Source organism: Rana temporaria, chromosome 6, assembly GCF_905171775.1.
Source record: "Rana temporaria chromosome 6, aRanTem1.1, whole genome shotgun sequence".
NCBI lineage: Eukaryota > Metazoa > Chordata > Amphibia > Anura > Ranidae > Rana > Rana temporaria.
The window spans coordinates 181,714,000-181,737,661 of NC_053494.1; the positions used below are offsets into that span (position 1 = coordinate 181,714,000).

General features: G+C 41.8%; 1 protein-coding gene across 12 annotated transcripts in view; it reads right to left on the bottom strand.

Moving 5' to 3' along the window:
• The window catches only part of PKP4 (plakophilin 4), a 372,718-nt gene that overhangs the window by 113,765 nt on the left and 235,291 nt on the right, over positions 1-23,662 (bottom strand). For 10 of the 12 annotated variants that reach the window (XM_040357916.1, XM_040357915.1, XM_040357920.1 and 7 more), the window contains 4 exons: positions 16,476-16,510; positions 5,276-5,407; positions 4,982-5,169; positions 170-734 (listed from right to left, as the gene is read on the bottom strand). In XM_040357916.1, coding sequence (XP_040213850.1) covers positions 170-734; positions 4,982-5,169; positions 5,276-5,407; positions 16,476-16,510 — 920 coding nt within the window. The remainder of the gene's footprint in view (positions 1-169; positions 735-4,981; positions 5,170-5,275; positions 5,408-16,475; positions 16,511-23,662) is intronic. The other 2 variants (XM_040357912.1, XM_040357911.1) reach the window with 1 other exon arrangement.

A 23,662-nucleotide genomic window follows, 5' to 3' on the forward strand; every position in this document is an offset into this window, starting at 1 on the left:
ACTGCCCACAGTTTTTTGGAGTTTCAAATTTAGCTTTAGGTATTTAGCAGATAGGGAAACTAGCTGCCTAAAATATATGCCAGGATAAAAACTAGAGCCTCTCATCGGATAGGTTGTGTCGCTAAAACAAATTTCAGATGCAGTGCCTTATATGTTTTCTTGCACTAACCTGTAAGACTGTCTGGCCGTGAGGGTACCATTCTTTCGTAGATATCATATGACTGATATTGGTCGATTTCATGCAGGTTTCTCTGCAAAGTTCCTATATGCTGTGGTACCGCTGTCATTCCTGGACGTTTTGGAGACGATGATGATCCCACAGGAGCTTGGGACAACGAGCCCACTCTGTTCTGTGTATCTGATGTTAGTGGAGAGCCGACTCTGACAGAAGTGCCCAAGGTTTGGTAAGATGAGGACATGCTAGAGGGGTTTGAGTTTTGCCGAGTAGTGACTGACCCAATCCTTCGTACACCTGTTGGGGAGTTGGCCCTGCGCACTGTGTAAGGGGAACCAGCTCTCTGAGAAGGCAACGTTGTAGAAGTGTAGGTATTGGCGGTGGGAAGTGGCCGTGAATCTGTAACAGATGGGGAGCCATAACCACTCCCAAGAGAAGTTCTCAGTGAGCCTCTAGATGGAGATACTCCAGACCCAATGACGTAAGAAGGTGACTGTGACCTTGAAGGAACAGAACTAACTCTCCGGACCGCTCGATTGGCTGCCATTGCATTTGACGTCTAAGAAAAACAGCATAAAAACACAACATAAAAATGCAGAAACAAACCACCATAAACTATTTAGAATTCTGTTTTATACTTCAGTACAGTTCTCAAGCTATTCTTGTGTTGTGGGATATTGTCTCACAGAGTTACTAATTAGCTCTGCTTTGATTGACTACTTTGCTCCTGATCTTCAGAGGTCTGTTCATCTCATGATTCTCTGTTCTTGCAATTGAATGTTGGTATATAACCATAAAGTATAAACTGTGTGGTTAAGAGCTAAATTAAGCCTTTGAGGTTTAGCATATGGCCCACAAACAACTTGAGAAATATCTGAGCCAATATTGCTTCCTGTTTCATTTTGCTCTAGAAATAAAACAGATAACTTTTTTTTTTAAATATAAATCTGGGTAATGGTAAATGCACTAGCAAATTTAGATTGGCTTGACTAAAAAAATAAAGCCAACCTCCAACTAACACTTTTTAAAGTATAGCTAAAGGCAACACTATTTTGGACAGAGTGGAGATGGATTAGAACACCCAATAGTATTTTACTGCTGTCTGTGCCCCCATTAGTGAGATTCACCTTCTCTGTTTATTTTGTTTACCATTATCATTGAAAGGGTGACGGAAAATACAAAATTCGGGGTTGTCCCCAGAAAAGTAAAACTAAGAAATCTTCCAATGGGGACACTAGTTATGGTGATCTAGGGAACTCAAGCCATTCCAATAACAATTTGCAGGGATTTTTTACCCACTTCTTGTTTTGGCTATGGGACAGGAAGTGAAGGCAATGTGACACAGATTGAAAAAAAAAAAAAAAAAAGAAAGAAGAAGAAAAATCTGACAGTGGTTATTTTTTTATTTTTTTTCAAAAAGTATTTATTGAGTTTTTAAGAAATGATATACGTAATAAGAAGAGGGCACAGCCTCAGTAGTGCAATATCATTGGTGATACAACGACAAGACATTCAATGCAACAGAGACAAGACATTCAACAGCCGGGCATGTGGCTTGATTGAGGCATGTCCTTCGTTCACACGCCGCCAAAACAGGGACAGGGGTTAGTAACCCTCCCTTACTCTGTCCAAAATGAAAAAAAGTTCTGGCTATAATTCTACTTTAAGCAGTTATAGCAGAGCTTTATTGTTCCTTTTGGGATAAAGGTTTTACATAAATTCATAGAGGATGTCCATTGTAATCACCTCTATTATTGTTAATCAGCTTGTCTCAGCCTTCTAACTGCCACTTTTGTCTAGACTGCTTGGTCCGATAAAGGCAATTAAAAACCAACAGACTTACTGGCAGGATTAAATAAACTTAAAAAGAAAATTAATGCAGTCACCACCTCTACGGATTGGTAAGCTGCAATATAAATAGTTTTTGGGTTTTATACGGCTTTACATTTTGCAGCCTTCAAGGCTGGTCACAATGTGACAGATTCTTCCACTTCTCCTCTGGCCAGGGCAGTCCTCTCATGGACAGAGAATTTCATTGAAGTGTCAGTTTAAGTGTCATTCTTTCCAGAACTAATGTGGGCCCAGGGCCAGGGTGATCTGTACTCTGAGCTCACAGAAAGTTGGTTGGATGATACACAGTGGGATTGATTTAGGGCTCTTTCACACGGGCATCCGTGTACGGATGAAAAAGGCACACACATTGATCCCTAGGAGATTGCGGGTGTCAGCGGATGAACATCCGCTGACACCCGATCTCACCTGGTTCTGCAATCCTCCGATTCTGCAGTGGGAGGAAAACCACTTTCCATCCATCTGTGGATCGGGTTAACACGGACAGATGGTCCGTGTTCACATGATCCCCCCATAGGGGAGAGTGGAGAAAAGACAGGGCAGTCCCTGCACAGTGCGGGGACCGCCCTGTCATCCGTTGGCTCAGCGGAGCGATCCCCACTGAGCAAGCGGAGGTTCACGGATCCGTCCCATGTGAAAGAGGCCTTACTAACACTGGAGAGTGCAAAATATGGTGCAGTTCTGCACAGAAACCAGCTTCAAGGGTTTAATTGTCAAAGCTTATAGAAAAAAAAACTGACTTTAGAAGCGGATTAGCTACAATGCTCAGCAGCACCATATTTTGAACTCTCCAGTTTTAGTAAATAAAACCCTGAATGTCTTTCACCCTGGAAGAGGAGCGATGTTGGATCACAGAGCAATGAGTCTGCGTGGGACAACACCATATAGGAGGCAAGTATGGGAGGTGAGGCTCTCAGTGAAAGCTTATTTTTCTTTTGTATAGCTGCTGAGCATTTTTAATTGAAGCAAAAGTTTAGTGTTTGCCATTAAAGCAGTAGTTGGAAGCACTATTGGCCATAAAAAGCGGGTAATAGGCATTGCTTTTAATTTCATAAGCTGCCATTAATATTTCAGCTTGTTTCTGACTTGTTTTGTGTGCAATAAAAATAATAATTGTGAGCAGATCTCCCCATCTAAGGCCTCCCTATCTATTTCAAAAGTTTCAACCTAAAAATTAGACCAAATTTGAACCATTGTTTATATACTGGGATGCGATTCATATTTACTCACATGTGTTTGTATTTTTTCATTTATGTATGTAGCTCTACCCCTCGGGAGCCGCTGGTTGTTGTTGGGAATCGGCCTATTAAGTTACCTCTCAGTGTTGTCTAGGGGTGTAGTTGAGTAGAGTAGTGAGCGAATCAAAGAAGGTTTTCAAATGCTTTATTTTCGGCCCAACATAGCCAACATCAACATGAGGTAGGGAGAAAAGGTTGATGAAGCGAGAGAGAACTTTGCAGTATCAGGCCTGGATATGAAAGGAGCAATCCTGCTCTCAACAGCACAGTAGTAGTAGTTACAGTTCGTCGCCACTCCAGCCAGAGTGGGCAAAGCGCCCCCGGACAGACTCCTGCCACGAGCCTGGCAGCCGAAGTGTCACTTTAGATTGCTGGGAGGAACAGGCCTCTGTCACAGACCTGGCTCTAGGGCCTCTGCCACAGGCCTAGTACTTTAATGAGCCGAGCGGATTGAGCGAATCCTCCCAGTAAATTAGGTCAGGGTCACCGGGTGACAGTAGAAATGCACCCGTCAATGTCCCGGTCACCAGATCCCAGATGGTTCGTTCAAGCCCTGTTGAACAACCTACCTCCGGGTTCTCCTCAAGCCGACCCCCCATCGAACGGCATACAGCCTGGGACCTCCTCAATAGAGCTGGGGCCCCTTTCAACATCATGGAGCTCCACATAGCATGCGACCCTGGCCTGGTAGGCCATCGCCAGGGTCCGTTGGATGCGCACACCCTAAAGGTGGGTGCCACACCTGGAACCCGTGAAGAACCAAGGAAAATGGCGTCTGCCACAGATATACTCTCCCCCAGCATGCCCCGCGAGGGAAAACTCCTCTAATTGGCTGCTGGGAAAAAGTGGCTCTGCCAGAACCCCTCTAGCGCCACCTGTCGCCCAGGGGTGAAATCAGCACCCCTGGAGCGTAGACTGACCTACAGGACAGTTCAGGAATGACAGCAGCCCAGAATTTAGCAAATTGTGAATGGGAGCAAAATAACTCTCCCATTCCCCACTAACTTTAGCGTAGTACCCATACTGAAAGTAAGGGGGCGCTACATGTATATTACAGACATGCATTTCTATCCATATAAAATGTATACACACACACGTACACTTACATGCATCTACATACACGTAGCTAAAAACACCTTTTACCCACATGCATATATTTAAAAATGTTATTAAAGCAGCAATCAAGGATCGATTGAAAAGTTGTATACACATTAATACAAACCTGTTCATACATATGTGACAAATAGCCTCTGGTGGAAAGAGATCATTGTGGACGGGGTTTATGTTTTACCCAGATTGTGGCATCTCATCACATAAAGGTTCAATAAATTTGGCATTAGTAAGATAGGCAAATGAGTTTGGTCTCTATCAAGGGCCTAAATTACTAGTCATCACACCACCCTAGGTTTTGCTACAATTTCCTGGATGGAGATGGCACAGAGCCACTGTGGGTGCAGATTTGCATTTGTGGGTCTGTTGGGTTGGAAGCTGAAAATGCAATATTTTGTACAGTAATCCGGTTGGGAAGATTATGCCATTTTAAAGAATTGTGGGTAAGAAAACACTTAAATGGACCTTTCCTCAATCTTACCTCTTTGTTCCTGTCTTCAGCATAAGCAACAAAGGTGTGCTCTCTCTCATATAAACCCATACAGTATATATCTGAACACCTACATACATATATAATTTTACACATAAGTTTAAACAGAGAACGTACCTGGACAAAGGCCTGGCCTTCAGCTCTGGAGGACCTGACTATGTGGTTTCCGGTGGTTCCCTGGAAGGAATGTTGCTGTCGTAGTTCAGGTTTCCCTGTGCTGTGGTTGTGAAAAGTCCCAGCTTCCTGATAACCACTATCAGAGTACGAGTTCATTTGTGTTGAGCTTCTTGAATTGCCTAAGGATCCTAAACAGGAATATTATCTCAATTAGCTGAGCAGTGCTTCCTAAAGCAGGTGAAATGCTGTATGTGAATGATTGTAATATAGTAAAAATGAAAGCATGGAACAGACCCTCACTTTCATGAAGGGACGTCTGCTCTGGGGAGTACATGGTGACGGGTTCTGGGTCCGCTCGGATGAGGAAGTGGTTGGGGTGAGCGGAGTCAGTCAGTCTCTGCTTGGGGGGAACTCCGGAAGACGCATCTGAAACAGAAAATAAAACAGCAACTTGTGACTTCTAATGAAGGTGGAATCTAAGAACAAATTTATTTTCTAAGAAGGGCCAGATTATTTTATACTTTAATTACATAAAAAAAAAAAAAAAAATTGCCAGTAATGGATAAATAAATACAAGATTCAGATTTTCATTAGAAAAACTGAATATTTAAAACCAAAATGGCAAAACCATATTTTCCAGCAGAGTTAAAATTTACTTATACTGCAGTGTTAGCTATAATAAGCTCCAACTTCGAAAAAAAAAAAACCCAAGCATACTACTCCGTAGGTGTTAAATTAAAAAGAAAATAAAAAAACTCAAATCCCTTTCACACTGGGGCAGTTTTCCAGAATTTTAGCGCTAGAAATAGCCTCTAAAAAGAGCCTGAAAACTGTCTCTCATTCTTTGCAATAGGTGCTTTCATACTGGGGCGATGCGCACAATGAAGCGGCGCACCTGAAAGACATATGCAAAAGTCCTGCAAGCAGCATCTTTGGGGCAGTTTGGGAGCGCTGCCTATTGAAATGAATGGGCAGCTTCCAAAGCGCCCTAAAACTGGAATGTTCTCCTTTTTTTTAGGTTACATTGTCACGTAACCTTAAAAAATCCGCCCCGCTAGTGCCCAAAAAAGGTGCAGCTAAAACATTGCAAGCACGACCGGTGCTGCAGTGTGAAAAGGGTCTCATTGTTAAGGCCTCAGGGCACACTTGAGCTAAAAAAAAAAAAAAGCTGCTTTTACAGCCGTTTTTTATTACGTCCCTGAGACCCCTTTCACACCAAGCTTCTCCTAGGGATCACAGGGGTCCAATTCGTTTTGCACTCCTGTGGCTCGTTTTCAGCAGAGAGCATCACAGAAATCAGGACAGGCTTTCTTTCCATTATTTTCATCTGGTGATCCAGCCCGCAAGTCTGTTTTTCACAAGTTCAAACTCTCCGGCAGAATGTATCAGTTTACATGGATGAGACAAATGGTGTACTACTGTACCTCCTGTTCTCATTCATCCAGAGGTTTGTCTCTCTAATACAGGAGATGTGTTACTGGCCAGATCAACAGATGAAAATAGAGGGAAAAAGCCAAGGAAAAGAAAAAAACGGATGCAGCCACCACATCCAATGATTGGTTAGCGGCGATATAATATATTTGGGGTTTTGGGTTTAATACGACTTTAAGGCTCCATGCACACTGAAGCTGATAAACTGTAGTTTATTGGCGTTTTGGCTTTTTTTTTTTTAAAAGCCCATAAAGTGCACTCTGTTAGCCTATGTGTCCATGCACACATGGAAGTTTTTATTGTTAATGAGCAGTGGAGATTATGGGCTTTTTTCTGAACGCCAGAAATTTGCGTTCAAAGTGCTGTTTTTTCAGGGTGAAAAAAGCTTAAAAAAACGCAGAAAACCGCTGATGAACGTTCAAAAACGCTGCTCACCAGCGTTTTTTTATCCATTGGAAAAAAAAAAGCTACACTGAAAAACGCTACTGCAAAAACGCTAAAAAACTTTGAAAGGCTCCCTGCAAAGCTACTGGCGTTTTTTATGGCTTTTTTTTTTAGCTTCCAGTGTGCATGGAAGCTGTTGTAAGTTGTACTATAAAATACCTGTATTATAATATAGGACCAGAAAGCACCACTGAGAGCTTCATATTTTATGTTTTATACTGAGGCAAAGCACTTGAGAGGTTCATGACTAATGAAAACTTGACATTTTATCGGATTTTGGTTGTTAGGAACCATCAAACAATCTTTCATAGCTCTGACATTACATATATTATTAATGCACATTGCTAGAGCTGTCTGCAGTCTGAACATCGTGTCAGGTGGATGGAAATGTAATATAAAACATAGGGGCTAAGTGGTTGGCATACCTTCCTTGCATTGAATGAGGATCCCACAAGAGACACCAACTGCAGGCTTCCTTTGTGTGTGGCATCCTGACAAAGTCTAAAAACATAGCTATAGTATGATCGCCTCCTATCTGTGCATTTTTGAAACTGGTAGGAACATTACACTGTAAGCTCCTACGTAGCTCAAGCCTGGTTTGATATAACAGTTAGGCTCCATTCACACCTGGGCGATTTGATCGAGAATTGTGGGAAGCGTTTGTGATGCCATTACTGCTCAATGGCACCCCAAACATGGTGCAATTGTCGCACGACAAATCGTTGTAAAATCTGGCAAACAAAATAGCGGAACGCGTGTCACCCAAAAGAAGTTCCAGAAGTGGCCCTCGCCTTAGATATTTAAGAGCTGTCAGACGACAGAGCTGGCCTTTTTTGCTAGGACTGGAGTTTTTATTTTCTCGGGTCGGCGGTGGGCATCGTGATTGACGATGGATCTCCAGCGGGGGACATTTTTTTAAAATGTGCGACTTTTAATAAAGGACTTGTCAAAAATGTTTTTTTTTTCATTTTTACACTTTTGGTAAATGAGTAGGGGTATGTACCCCTATGTACACAAAAACGTATTCACATGGGGGGCAGGATGTGGGGGCTTCCAGATTCCAATAGCCTAGCCCGCAGACCCCCACAACCACGGCCAGGGAAAGAGGCCTTTGTCCCCATGAACATGGTGCTTTGGGTGTTGTGGGCAACCTGGTATGGTTAAGAATGTGAGGGGGGGGCACGCTTCCCCCTCCCCTTCCTGGCCAGCAGGCTGCATGCTCGGATAAGGGTCTGGTATTGATTTTGGGGAGATCCCATGCCATTTAAAAAAAATAATAAATTACGGTGTGGGGGGTTTCCCTTAAAACCTAAAAGGGTGGTATAGATTTGGGAGGCACTTTGCATATTTGTTTTAATTTTGGCCTGTATAGATTGGGGGACAAAACGCATATTTTTTTTTACATTTTCGTATTGCCAGCAATGTTTTTTTTTACATTCAGCCGTCAGCAGCGAACCCCATTGACAGCCGTCGACTCATTTATTGTTAAAGCGGGATTCCAACCACAATTAGCATTTTTTAAATGTATGTCCTTTCATCATGCGTTTTTATAATATAAATCCAGTCACTTACTATTTTACAATCCGCCGCCACTCCGCATAGTGATTCAAAAAAGATAGTTTATAAAACTTTGTCCACACCGTTGTCATTTTGCTTGTGGGCATTGTGAAGCCCACAAGCACTTACTTCCTGAAGTCTTGGATGGGGAGTGATAATTGGGTAGCGCACTGCATCCTGGGAAATGATGACACACATTTCCCAGGAGCATTAGAGGGAGATGTCAGAATCCTAGGTAGATTTTGTGAGACCGCATAGCCAACAGGCATTTCCAGATGAGTAAAAACATTTTTTTTTTTTTTAGGTCTAACGAGCACAATAATGAAATAAAAAAAAGGAAGGAAACTCCACTTTAAAGGACACTGGTGCCCTCCACTAAAAAAAAAGAAAGAAAAGAAAAACGCTGGAATTTAGTAGAGTTTAGGCGCAGTTAGCGCTTTTTCAGCCAAAACAATGCTGCTCCAGAACATGCTGGCAGAGGGTTTTTTTTTTCCTGCCACTAAACTCTCCTGCCAAAAAATGCTCATAAAAGCCTGTGTGCGCATGAAAGCATAGGATAACATGCTGGGGAGTTTAGAGGAAGTAAATTATTATTTCTTTTTTTTGACGCCCAAAAAAGCAGCTGTAAAAAACGTGTGCATGAGGCCTTATATATACACATACACTCTTGAAAAGCAGACTGCAATTTGATATTACTATATAAATTGATAAAATAAACAAATCATCAAAAGGATTAAAGCACACCATCTATAAACGCGCTATTTGAACTAAAAACTACTGAAAATAAGTCCGGACATAGGAATGTCCATTATGCCGAGTTCTCCTTGTAGAAATTTTCCTCCTCCGACCCCTCCACTACCCCCACTGAAGTAGTATGAAGTTGGGGGGGGGGAGATATCAGAGCGGAGGGAGCAGTGACAGACAGTTGTCAACAGTGCCCCACAATTTTCACACTTTCCGTCCATCTCCACCATTCACAGAAGCTGTACTACTGCTTCTATAAATTAAAAATCATCTCCAAGTTGAGGATGGCCGAATGACTGAAAGGTTCACGTCATTCATAGATTATTTTTCATTCATAGATGACAATAACCGAAATAAGTTGACTTTGAAGTTTTGTTACAAAAATGCTAAATATAAAGTTGTGTCGACATGGAAATCAAACTAATTATCTCTACGGTATCACTTTCCTTTAATGAACCAGTTGCCCTGAATTTTAAGAATCAATTAGGAGGATTTAATTGTAATCTCTAACACTGAATGACTTGGAGTGTTATGCAGATCTTAAAGGCTGGGTGGATGCCTTATGGATGTTAATAGAGAACTGATCAATGTGTAGAAAGCACCTGATGGAAAGGGAAAGGGCTCTAATCCTTCACTCCAGACTGTTGAGCCTTGTTGACACGCTATAAAATCAGAAAGCACTTCACGGTGTAGAAAAATAAAATAAAAAATTGATTTCAAAAGCGACTCCTGCAAACTGACAGATGCTGATAATTATCCAGCGTGAATGGGCAAAGTGAGAGGTTTGTGCTGCTCTTCCTGCAGCTCTAGCAGATAAAAGAACATTGAGTTAATGGTAATATTGTTATACTAAAAAAAAAAAAGAAGCAAAACTGATCCGATTCTTGAGGAAAAATTACACATACATTTTAATACTAAGAGAGAGTGGTGTAACTAAGAAAGGATATTAAGGACAGCTGTCACTAAGATAAAATGTCAAACAAATATATTCAAGCTTCAAATCTATGACAAGAGTAATAGTAAATATTTTTAATAGTGATAAAAAAAAATGCAGCACTGTATACAAGGTAGAGCAAAGGAGAGATCAATAAAGGAGTAGAGCACTAAAGATACCCAACAAAATACACTTGCCCGGATTCACGTAGAATGGTGTATCTTTGTGCGGGCGTAACGTATCCTATTTACGTTACGCCTCCGCAACTTTTACAGGCTAGTGCCGTATTCTCAAACGAAAGTTGCGGCGGCGTAAGCCCGCCTAATTCAAATGTGGTAGATGTGGGCATGTGTTATGTAAATTTTATGTGACCCCGCGTAAATGACGCTTTTTACGAACGGCGCATGCACCGTCCGTGAAAGTATCCCAGTGCGCATGCTCCAAATTAACCCGCAAGAAGCCAATGCTTTCGACGTGAACGTAAATGACGCCCAGCCCTATTCGCGGACGTAAAATTTTCAAAATTCGACGCGGGAACGACGTCCATACTTAACATTGGTACGCTGCATCTACGCCTCATATAGCAGGGGTAACTTTACGCCGGGAAAAGCCCAACGTAAACGGCGTATCTGTACTGCGTCGGCCGGGCGTACGTTCGTGAATTTGCGTATCTAGCTGATTTACATATTTCTAGGCGTAAATCAGCGTACACGCCCCTAGCGGCCAGCGTAAATATGCAGTTAAGATACTTACGCCGGTCGGATCTAATACAAATCTATGCCTAACTGATTCTAAGAATCAGGCGCATAGATACGACGGCTCGGACTCAGGGTTACGACGGCGTATCTGGAGATACGCCGGTGTAACTCGTTTGAGAATCCGGGCCACTGGTGATGATCCAAGCAGCAGGATAAGAGATCACTATGGCCAGAATCTCACGGACACAGCAAGTAAAACCAAAATGTAGTGTTGACCACTGCTACAGTAAAAGTGAATTAAACCCACTGGATGGACTGTGCCTTTGGGAACACAATTCAGCCTCTTGCACACTGCAGCTTGAAAAAGTACAGTACAGCTTTTTTTTAGGGATCTAAAGTTCAGCCCATTAATTGTAATGTGCATATGCACACAGGCGTGAAAACAATGTGCATGCTTTGGATTTTTTATTTTTTTTTAAAAGGGAAAAAAAATTTTGGTCCGTAATTTATGCCTCATGCGTGCACATGCTCATTTACATAGAAATGTCTGAAAAAGTAGATGCTCAAAAGGGGAGTATCATATGCAAGAGGCCTTACATAACATAAAAGCCATGAAAATAAACAAGATGCCAATACATTTGAGCAACTGAAAATCTGATTGCAAACTCTGCTTGGAGTTGAACTCTAAAAAGGCTGACAAGTAAAAAGGACTACTACAATTTTCATTAACCTGTGAAATATTACATGCCCATGCAATAGCAGCCCAGAATAACTAAACTGGACCCAGTATGGTAAGGATGATGTTGCCAGACACTTGCTTTTACCTTGAGTGTTTGGCAAGCGAATACAAACTGCACGTCTGGCTACTGTGTAAGTTGCAAACTAAGGCTCCATGCACACTGGAAGCTAAAAAAAAAAAAAGCTATAAAAACTGCCAGTAGCTTTGCAGGGAGCCTTTCAATGTTTTTTAGCGTTTTTGCATTATCGTTTATTAGCATTTTTCAGTGTAGCTTTTTTTTTTCAATGGATAAAAAAACCTGCTAAAAACGCTGACGAACAGCGTTTTTGAGCTTTTATTCACGTTTTTTCCCGCCGCAAAACGCCACTTTGAACGCAAATTTCTGGCGTTCAGAAAAAAGCCCATAAACTCCACTGCTCATTAACACTAAAAAACATCCATGTGTACATAGGCCAACAGAGTGCAGTTTATGGGCTTAAAAAAAAAAAAAAAAAAGCCAAAACACCAATAAACTACAGTATATCGGCTTCAGTGTGCATGGAGCCTTAAAGCGTTTGTTACACTAACACTTCATATTCCTGATATATGCCTGCTGTACCATGTACTCATATGAGTATCCTGCTCTCTTTGTATTGCTTCATTTGTGTGGAATTCCTGCAAAGTCCCCCTTGCTTTCCTATTAAAAACTGGCCACACTAAGCAGGAGTGCACACCATGGTCCGTTCTCTAGCTATGCTGGGAACGCAGTGTACACTCCTCCAATGATCAGGCTTGCCCCGACATGCCCCCGCTGCACAGCCCTTCACTGGGAAACTCCATGTGCTGCTGCTTCTCCTCCCCCCAGCTCATATGCAGATGAATACAGAGAGAATGATCACTTATAAAAAAAAAAAAGGGGGGGGGGGAAAAAAAAAGTATAATTTTTTTTAGAACTATACAAAAATGTTTTGCCATTCATTTTTTTTTTTTTAAAAGAAGTATGTTTTTTTTCTCTAGATTTATACTTACCTAGGTGGATGCAGCATCAGTCTGATGCTGCATCTGTCCCCTAGCCACCCCTGCCCTGAAAACAGAGCGATCGAACACCGCCGATGGCTCAGTTCTCACAGCTCCCCAAGCAAAGAGCTACAGACTGTCATTCAGCAGCTCTCTGCTATGCCCCCCCCCCCCCACACTCACTGGAGCGCTGAGCTGTGGAGGGGCGAGGATCGGTCGTCTCAGCCTCTTCGCGTCTTGTCCTTCCCCCAGATCTTTTAGTTTAAAATATCCCTATCCTAAAACACTTCAGGTTGGAGCCGATGTACTAACGATCCGACGTTAGTACAGCGATCTCCCCCACTGAACTGTTGTGTTTTGACAAGGAAACAGCCTGCCCGCCACAACATTCCAGTCAGCACCCTAAGCCCATTTAGGGCCAATTCACACCAGTGCATTTTAGCGCAGCTGTAAAACGCAGAACAGAAGGACATCTGCAAAACAATTTCCAATGTGTCCTATGCACACCATAACGTTAAAATACAAAATGTATATCAATAGACGTCAAAATGTATGTCAACAAACCCTAGAACGCGTTAAAACGTGACCAAAATGGATGGAAACGTACATGCATTTTAGCGCAAGTCAGTGTGAATTTGTCTTTAAACTAATGGCAGCCGCTTTTGTTCCCATGTGGCTGCACACAAAGCAAATAACTGCGGTTAGGGACAGATGGAATCCAGCAGGTGCAGCTACCCGGCCGTGTGAGACACATGTTACTGGCTACTTTACCAGGGTAATTTTATCATAATTATTTTGTAAAAGTTTACAAATAGGTAGATTCACGTACAGATGCCTAAACTTGCGGCGGCGTAGCTTAGCGTGTTTAGGCTACGCCGCCGTAAGTTAGCTAGGCAAGTACATGATTCACAATGTACTTGCCTGCTATGTTACGGCGGCGTAGCCTAAAGCGGGCGGGCATAAGGGCGCCAAATTCAAATGTGTGTAAGGGGGGCGTGTTTTATGTTAATAAGGCTTGACCTTACGTTTTTCTTTTACTGCGCATGCGCCGGGCGCCTACATTTCCCAGTGTGCATTGCGGCTAAGTACGCCGCACGGGCCTATTGATTTTGACGTGGACATAAACTACGTAAATCCCGATTCACGGACGACTTACGCAAACAACGTAAAAATTTCGAATTTCGACGCGGGAACGGCGGCCATACTTAACATTACTATTCCATGTAGGGCTAAGCTCTAACTTTAGGCGGCCTATCTCTAACGTAAACAGCGTAAAAGTACTGCATCGGCCGGGCGTACGTTCGTGAATCGGCGTATCTACTCATTTACATATTGTACGCCGACCGCAATGGAAGCGCCACCTAGCGGCCATCCGAAATATTGCGATCTTAGATATGTTTAAGCGTATCTCTGTTTGAGCATAGACTTAAACATAAGTCGGCGTAGATTCTGAGTTAGGTCGGCTTATCTACTGATAAGCCGGCCTAACTCTTACTGAATCTACCTATAAGTTCTACTTCAAGTCACAGAAAATACATGTAAAGCTCTATACAACGGTGGAAATAGTCAGAATTTTTTTATATTTTTTATTGTGATGTATATATGATTAATTTAAAGCATTTTTCTTCGTAAAAAATCCTTCGATGCAAAAAATGTTTGGACTGCAAAGAAAAAGGTGAAAATATTGACTTAGTGGCAGACACCCTTGTCACCAAACACAGATGTAGCTTGAGGATCAATCAAACCACCACAGAATCTGTTGGCGACAGACGTGACTAGACTACTCAACCTCATGAGTTAAAATGCAGTCTTACAAGTGTTTTTAAACAAAAGATTCTGAAAGATAAGCCTATTAAAGGGATCGTATAAACGTTTTAAAATCTAAAGCTTGCCTAAGCGGACCATACAGTAGTAGAATTTGGTTTTAGGAACATTCGTTTAATTTTCTAATAGTTTGTTTTTGTCTGCAGCGACAAGAAAATTTGAAGGAGTCATTGAATGTACTCAGAATTTTTGCACAATTGCTCATTTGAAAATCTACTAGTGTATGGTCCACTTAAAGTGATACTAAAGTCTTTTTTTCTGTTTTGTTAAAAAATAACAAACATGTTATACTTACCTGCTCTGTGCAGTGGTTTTGCACAGAGCAGCTCTGATCCTCCTCTTCTTGGGTGTCTTACTGACACTCCTGGTCCCTCCCTCCGGCCGAGCAAGCAGCTCGCTATGGGGGCACTGAAGCGGAGACGCTGCAATGTGCCCATCTTTCCTCATTGGCTTTGATTGATCGCAGCGAGGGCCAATGGCACCTACTGTGTGTCTCAGCCATTCAGGATGGAGAGTCCAAGACAGTCAAGTCTCCTGTGCAATGTCGCTGGGTTGAGAGGGGACTCCGGGAAGTATTAGGGGGGCTGCTGCACACAGAAGGTTTTTTATCTTAACGCATAGAATATATTAAGATAAAAAAAAATTCTGCCATTAGAACCACTTTAAAAAGAAGTAAAGTCTTCCTCCTTAATTGTACCTACAGGTAAACCTAAAATAAGGCTTACCTGTAAGTACTGTAAATATCTCCTAAACTTGCACCATTTAGGAGATATTTACTATACACACTGCAGCCGGCGGCTGCATTGGCGCACTAAAGGAATGGCCCGCTTGTGTAATTTCTTTAGGGCCCACCCTGTGACCGGCGGGAAGCGCACGCATTCGCGAGAGTGGTGTAATCGTGGCTACGGGCCAATCAGCGCCGGAGCCCACAAACGTGGAAGTAGCTCCGGGAAACATGCTCGCTGTGTGAGCAATGTGCCGGCACCAATCCAGGGCATCGTTCCAAGACAAGTATTTCATACTGCATACTGGCTCATTATGCTTTTGTCTTGCAGGATTTTATATTTTATTTTTTGGTGGAATTTTTATTACTACTATGTACTGAAAATAAAATTCACCTATTCCAGACAAATCAAACAGTTTCCATTATAGACCCTTTCTCGCGCATAAGGAACAATGTTGGCATACATTGTGCAGACAGAAGATACTTTAGTTCACTTGCTGCCTGAATATTAAAAGAGAAGTTCATTTTTCTAAATACGTTTATTATTTTATTTATGTCAGGTACGTGTATAGCGCTATTGATTTATGAAACATGTCCCTAACTCACATTCATACACATAGTAGGACAAATTTAGACAGGAACCAATTAACCTACCGGCATGTCTTTGAAATGTGGGGGGAAACCAGAGTCCCCGGAGGAAACCCACACAGGGAGAGCATGCAAACCCTAGGCAGGGAGGGTCATGGTTGGGATTTGAACCAACTGGCGATTCCTCTCGTAGTCAAAGACTACGCTCAGGGAGACTTCCCCGGCATCAGAATACACTGATCAGTCCTGCTGGCTATAGCAGGTGGTGCTGACTAAGCGGGGAAAATCTGACAGGGCGGTTGTAAAGAAGTTAATCGTTAGATTTACTTCTGTACAACCTCCCTGCCCATACACACATTGAAATTCAGATGGTCCCTGCTGAACCAGCCAAAGTTAAATCCATGTATGGGCAGCTTTATTTTATCAGCACAGGCTTCTTACTGTTAGGGGACTGATGTGTGAAGCAACAGGAAGACATCTGCCTATCCACATCCAGCTATATATTAAAGAAAAATATATACACAGTTTGTCATGTTTCAATGGGCACCATTACTGTAAAAGAGAGACTTGGATAACAGAGCAGACTGATTATAGACATTGCAGTTATATGTTAAATTCGGTTTAAGCAACCGTACTATAATAAATCTGAGTACAGTAAGGACAGAAAGTGCACAGTCCATCTACATATATGACATTTCACATATCTTGTTTATTACTACTTACATTGAAGCAATAGTTTTCCTTTTAAGCTAGGTCATAAAAAAAGGAGAAAAAGATGAAACAACTCAAATATTATAGGATTAGCTTTTCCATACCTGCTGTTCTCCAGGGAAATGACTTTTCGGTAGAGCTGAAAGGGAAGAGAGAAAAGACTTAATGAAAACTTTAACTATTGTGCATTGCCCTTCTGTGCACAGCAACAAGAAAATAAAGCTGGGAAAAGGAGGGGGTAAAAAATAAAGTCATACAGAAAATTATGCCACCGATTTATAAAACTGAGAAACAAAGTGATGCAGTGGCAACCAAACAATCCTCCAAACATTTTTAGTATGGAGTAGAGAACAGAATCTTTTCTTTTTTATTTCCCCTGCTTGCTGTCCTTAATAAAAAAGAAGGCGGCTCCGTTCCCCCAGCCACATCATTCTGTGAATGGAAAACTACAAGTACCGACAGCCTTTGCAGCTGTCAGCTTGTAGTTCTCGGTGAACTACCATGGCGCTGTTGAGCACTCTAGTAGTTCATTGTCTCTTCCTGTCAACCTGCATCTGCCTACCTGTATGAGGTACAAGCAGGCAGCTTACACTGAAGAGTCCTGCATGGCACCCATGATCAACGCTTTACAGGCTCAAAAATAAAAAATAAATGCAAATTTTTTTAACGTGCACAAAGATGTGCATTTTTTTTTCTAAGGTGAACTTATCCGTTAACTATAGCCTGGTCACAATTAACAATTAAAAGGGTTTTGCACAGAGCGGCCCTGATCCTCCTCTTCTGGGGTCCCTCAGCATCGCTCCTGACTCCTCCTCTTACAGAGTGCCCCCACGTAGAGCTGCATTCCATGGGGGCACTAGTGCGGGTGTGCTTCCGAGTCCTGCTGCTGTGTCCCTTGACACAAACCGCAGGACCCATGTCACCAGCTCCCATGTCACTGGATGGCTCCTGCTGCTATCAATCTATCCAGTGAGGACCCAAAACAGCAGCTGGAACTGCTGTGCTCGTCCCAGTTACTGGAACGATCGAGTTCAGGCAAGTAAAAGGGGGGCTCTGGGGGGCTGTTGCACTACAGAAGGTTTTTCACCTTAATGCATAAAATGCATTAAGGTAAAAAACTGAGGGTTTACAACCCCTTTAAGGAGGAGGATTCAGGCGGATTCCTTCTGGAGTGACACTCCGCTCTCCCAACAATAGTGGATAACTGACCTCTGTTTAAGTCATTGTGTCTGTAGGTCGCTGAGGAGCCCGTTGATAGCTCCATGACCCTTTATTTTGACTCGCAGGTAGAGGGTGGTGAGGTCTGAATGATGGTTGCATAGTTTAGTGTGTGTGTGGGAATGTTGACTGGATGCATTTTTTTTTGTACAAAGTTTTATTGAAGAAACATAGATCAACAGTACGATACAAAACGGTTGTGGACACAGCCCCGAAGAAAACATAGGTGATTTTTTTTTCTTTCATAAAAATATAAAAAATAAATAAACTGCTAAAAACGAAAAGATCAGTTCAAGGCACAGAGTTCGAAGAAGCCCTTGGGAATCCAAGGGTGATCGAGTGTGGTCAGCAAAAGATTGACATTCATTCACAAGAAAATTAAAAGAAAATCATGCTAGGCAAGGTTAATATGCCAATAGTCTCGAAGGACCATGAGTAAACGACAAAGTGAAGTACCAAACAGTAAAATTCCAAAAAATAAAAATAAAAAAAACTCAGAGAATGTATAAAAATAGGTATTATCTGTTGGTAGTTGAATAAAAAACGAGTATGTGTCCGTTCCCAACAGGACTGGATGTATTTTACAGTTTGTTGCACTATAACCGTACTGGTTTTGGGCCCTTCGTGGTCCACATATAGTAACCTTGATAAGCCATTCTATTCTATCAAGCCATTCCTGCGTTAGGAAAACCATGGGTTTAGTTACTAATGCGTTATAAGTTGGCCATGTTTGGCTACTGGTTATACAACGCTCACTGTATACAAGATGTACCTTTGGCAAAATACCCATCAAATCTTTATATTGAAAACCAACAAGTAAAAGAAAAAAAAAAAGAAGAGGCTTCAAAATATATGTATGGCTTCATTACAAGAGCTGTCTTTCTCTGCCACCCTACCCCCTTTTGGATGGAGATATTTTTTTAAATACAAAGCTTCTACACAACTTTTAGACATTCCCTGTGTAAAAACCAATTCAAAGAAACAATGTTTTATTGGTTATCAACTCAAAATGCATTTTATTGCATCTCTCCTTTTTACTGCCAGATAAAAAGTGTTTGCCGTACGCAGCCTCGCTCTGCATGGAATTTGCCTGAAACCCACAAATCGCTGAAGTTCTAACTTTAAATATAAAGCCAGAGATCCATGTTCTAAGAGAAAATGCTTAAAGCATCCCCCTCCCCATTCACACCATCCCTGGCAGCAAAGAATGACAGATACCAATTCATCAATAAAAATTCCAGTGACCAAGTTACTTCCTCACTGAGATTAAACATTAAACCCACGCACAATAGGCGTTTGTGCCTGCCAGGCTCGCCAAGGGACATTCGCCTTATTCCCGTGCCAATAAAATGACATGTTCAGGGCTGGCACCATTTCCTTAGCGAGGTCTGGGTATGGGGTTCAGGACCATATTCGCTGGTGTGATCTGAGCGTGTCTTTGAGCCTAATAATTTTTTTTGTAGTGGAAACAGAGTACGGTTTTAAAATGCCTTTGTGGACAAAAAAAAAAAAAACAATTATTACATGCCTGCAATATGTGAACATTTCCCCATGTTCAATTTCACTAAAATACCCACAAGCTGTTGCTTCTACCTTCGGTTTTAGAGAAAAGTCTGTTTTTCTGACACAGCAGCTAGAACATGTGTGCTTGCATCAATGTAAATTACTTCATTATAAATATATACAGTTGTATGCAAAAGTTTAGGAACCCCTGACAATTTCCATTCTTGTCATTTATAAATATTTGTGTGTTTGGATCAGCAATTTCATTTTGATCTATCAAATAACTGAAGGACGCAGTAATATCTCAGTAGTGAAATGAGGTTTATTGGATTAACAGAAAATGCGTAATTTGCATCAAAATGAAATTAGACAGGTGCATAAATTTGGGCACCCCAACAGAAAAATCACATTAAAGCGGGGGTTCACCCTTAGAGGGCACTTTTCCCCCTTAGCTTCCTGCTCGTTATTACTAGGGGAATCGGCTATTTATTTTAAAATATGTGCAGTACTTACCCGTTTACGAGACGCATCCTCTCCGTCGCTTCCGGGTATGGGCTTCGGGAATGGGCGTTCCTTCTTGATTGACAGGCTTCCGAGAGGCTTCCGACGGTCGCATCCATCGCGTCACGATTTTCCGAAAGAAGCCGAACGTCGGTGCGCAGGCGCAGTATAGAGCCGCACCGACGTTCGGCTTCTTTCGGCTACGAGTGACGCGATGGATGCGACCGTCGGAAGCCTCTCGGAAGAATGTCAATCAAGAAGGAACGCCCGCTCCCGAAGACCCATACCCGGAAGCGACGGAAGAAGATGCAGCTCGAAAACGGGTAAGTACTGCTCATATTTTAATATAAATAGCCGATTCCCCTAGACCGAACGAGCAGGAAGCTAAGGGGAGATTTTTTTTTTTTTTTTTAAATGGGTGAACTCCCGCTTTAATATTTAGTAGATCCTCCTTTAGCAGAAATAACAGCCTCTAGATGCTTCCTATAGCCTATGAGTGTCTGGATTCTGGATGAATGTATTTTGGACCATGGTGTTGGATGGTGTTGTGAAACACCCAGACGCCTTGCCCTTCATCAGCATCAGACCCTCACTGTCCCGCTCTTGCGGGCAACAGTAGTGTGGTATCCACCAGAGCATCCATCCCACCATCCCAGGACCAGTGGAGCAGCCTCACCCCGGATGTCCTAACGGAAGACTATTATTACAGATAAGCCTTTGTTATCCATTACCTTGTGAGTGACACCTTGATATGAATTGCTTGTTTTTATCATTAAAAACGTGAATACTACGCTTAGAGGGTGCTGCTTTTTGTCTCCTTAAGCCGTCTTTTTGATAGACCTGATAGGCAGCATAACGGGCAACCAAATGAGTGCACACAGCAAGCTGACAATTCTATTGGTAGATGAAAAGTGCCTCAGCATTGTAAGCCTGCAACAAGAAACCTAATTATAATAAACTTTGCAACAGATTCTATTTGCACAAGAACAACTTGTTTGAGAAACTGTGTACAGTGCTGCATGATGCCCAATGTGCTTGGACATCGATTTTGGGTTTTATGTCCAATTAGAGCTATGCTAGCTATGATTTATATCTACGTTTTAATAATTTCGTAATTGCTGGACATGCTATTTATGTTTTTCTGATGGAAGCACAATAAAGCTGGTTATGGCCAATTCGAAACCTGACCTGTTGAGTGGCCTGTCACTACCTGTATGAAAACCCCTGAGGCCATCTACCCTAAGATGACAAAAATAAGACGCTATTACGAAGGGATGACCGCAAAGGTTTACAGTAAAACACAAGCAATTTAAGTAGATATAAACCATAAATGGAACACATTTATCTTTGTAAAGCACCATGCATCATAAAGAGTTTTTCAGAGCATGCAGGTTTCAACTTTTTTCCACCTCTGTGTTGCGAATCTCCTGTAGCCTCTTTCAGCCACTTTCAATCTACATGCACTTGCTCCAGTGTCAGTCGCAGATCAATGCTCTGAGCCAGGTTCCCGATTAGTGACAATGGTGGACCATGCCTGTGCAATGTGTCAGCATGGCCACTTGTACTCTATAGAATAAACCAATAATCTTGCTCTAATCCTAAATATGTGTAAAATTATCAGAAAAGATAATGCGAGTAAAAAAAAAAAAAATCTTCCAACTAATCAAACAGCATTTACAAAAAGATGTGTTATAATACCAATATACTTAGCACACAATTATATTGTGCAAGGATCAATCAATATAAATAAATAAAACAGTCCATAATTCACCTAAAAATTCATATAGGTAGTCCCCAATTCTAGGGGCTGGGAACCCACATTTGGAACCAGGAAGTGTCAAAAACATCTTTTTGGCCGATTATGCGGCTTGTTACGTGCTAGGAACAGAACAATTACATTTAAGTGTGCTTTTTTAAAATCTACTTTATATTTAAATAAAAATGTGTTGAACAACAATCTCTGTCTGCCCTCTAAGGCTTGATTCACACTGCTGCAGCTTGCTTTTGATCCGTTTGAGTGCTTTTTTGATGAGTTTTGCAATACAAAAATACAAAATCCCGGCAAAACTGCTCTACATGCTTTACTGCAGCTTCAATATTGAAGTCTATTGAACCAAAAAAAACAGTTTACTTTTAAAAAAGTCCCTGCCCCTTTTCAAAAACACAGAGGCTGAAAAAAGCATATAGATGTAAAACGTGTCCAATAGCAAAGCATGTTAAATAGACTGTAGTGCATTTCTGCAAAAAGCATTAAAAAGCGCATAGGTGCGATGCAAGCCTTACATGATGCCCTAAGGTTGTGTCCAGAGCTGTGGTGGTTTTAAACAAATATTTGTGGACCAATTAAAAAATTGTTACATGCCATCTTTGACCACCTTAAAGGTGTTGTAAAGACAAAAATATTTTCCTCTTAAATTAAAGTCTGACAGTAGCTGATGAAGTAAAAAGTAATGTTTTGCATTATAACTAGTTTGATACCTGTTGAAATCGAGCTGTTTTATTCACCTCCGTCACTCCTGAATCATTATTCTCACTGACTTCCTGGTTTGCGTTGCGCATTCATTCTTGCTACATCATGGCCTAATGGGAACTACAGTTCCCATTAGGCTTAGCCTCCATGCCTGTGAGGGATAAGCGCATCTTCACGCAGGGCTGTAGTCATAGGGAGGGGGCGAGCACATTCTGCTTTCCACCATGCAAAACAGCTCAGATGCTGGTGGAAAGCAACAAGAGGAGAGACAGGAAATGGCATTTTCAAACCTGGATTACTGTATTTTGGAGGTCAAAAGGAAAAACGAGGTAAGTGATATTTAAATGCTCTAGCTTACAGAAATCAATTGAGCTAATAAAAAATGAACCTTTAGTGTTCCTTTAACCTCCCTGGTGGTATGATTCTTTCAGAATTTTGGTGCTGAAAGCAGTAAAATTGTTTTGCATGGAAATTTGGCGTTTTATATTGCAGGCCTGTAATTCTTAGGAATACCTCACTTAAATCTGTCCAAACAAGAGTCTAGTAGACATGATAAAGTTTGAAACACAAAATCATAAATAACTATAATTATAATATAATAAAAATTATTGCTTTCAGTGTTTGATGACGAATTTCCCCACAAATCGCTATCGCTCAATTCTGCAAGCGATTCTAATTTATTATCGCTGTTTTCTAGCTGCTCTAAAACCATTTTTGACATACAGGGACACTTTTTGGTTTCTATGGACAATCTACAGTTTCCAGGCAGAAAGAACAGTCTATTATAAAAAAGTGCATGCAGGGCACTGGACAGACCACTAGGGACAAAGGAGGTGTGCATTTTATAAAGTACTGTAATCTGTAAGATTACTGTATGTGTATTGTGTTTTTATTTTTTTTTTATTTGGTGCCGATCTCCGCCCCTGTGTGTCGTAACGTCGCAGGGAACGGAGCGCGGCGGCACACAGGCACTGTGTGAATCGAGCGAGGAGACCGCTCGATCACACATCGGGGACACATCGCAGAATCCAGGGGACAAGGTAAGTAAACTCCACCTGGATACTGCGATGCAATCCCGACCTTATGCCTAGTACACACGGGCCAAACGTAGGGAGACATCAGCTGGTTCAATAAAAAAGCTCCAACATTCGGCCCACGTGTATGTCAGCTGGTCCAGCAGAAGCCAGCGGTTTGGTCTGCTTCTGTCGGACAAGCATGCTGAAAAACCAGCAGCCGACTGGCTCCTGATCAGTGTTCTCAGCCATTGGCTGAAAGTACCGACTGGAGTGTTCTAGCTGGGGGGCGTTATCCGTTTAGAACACAACAGCTCAGCAGGGGAGATCGTACTAATGTCGTTTTTTTTTTTGGTTCAACCTATCGGTTGTAGTCTAGGCTTTACGCTACCTTTTCTAAATAAAACTGGCTACTTTGTCTATAATAGAAGCTGTACATATGAATTCTTATTGAGGTTCTTTTATCTTTAATGTATACCTTAGTTTTTGTCCCTTTTGTTTTTGGATACCCATCAACCCTCATGTCTCAAAAAACACTGCTGGAATTTTGCATTGTCTTTGTCATGGTTATGGTCTTTATTTTCCC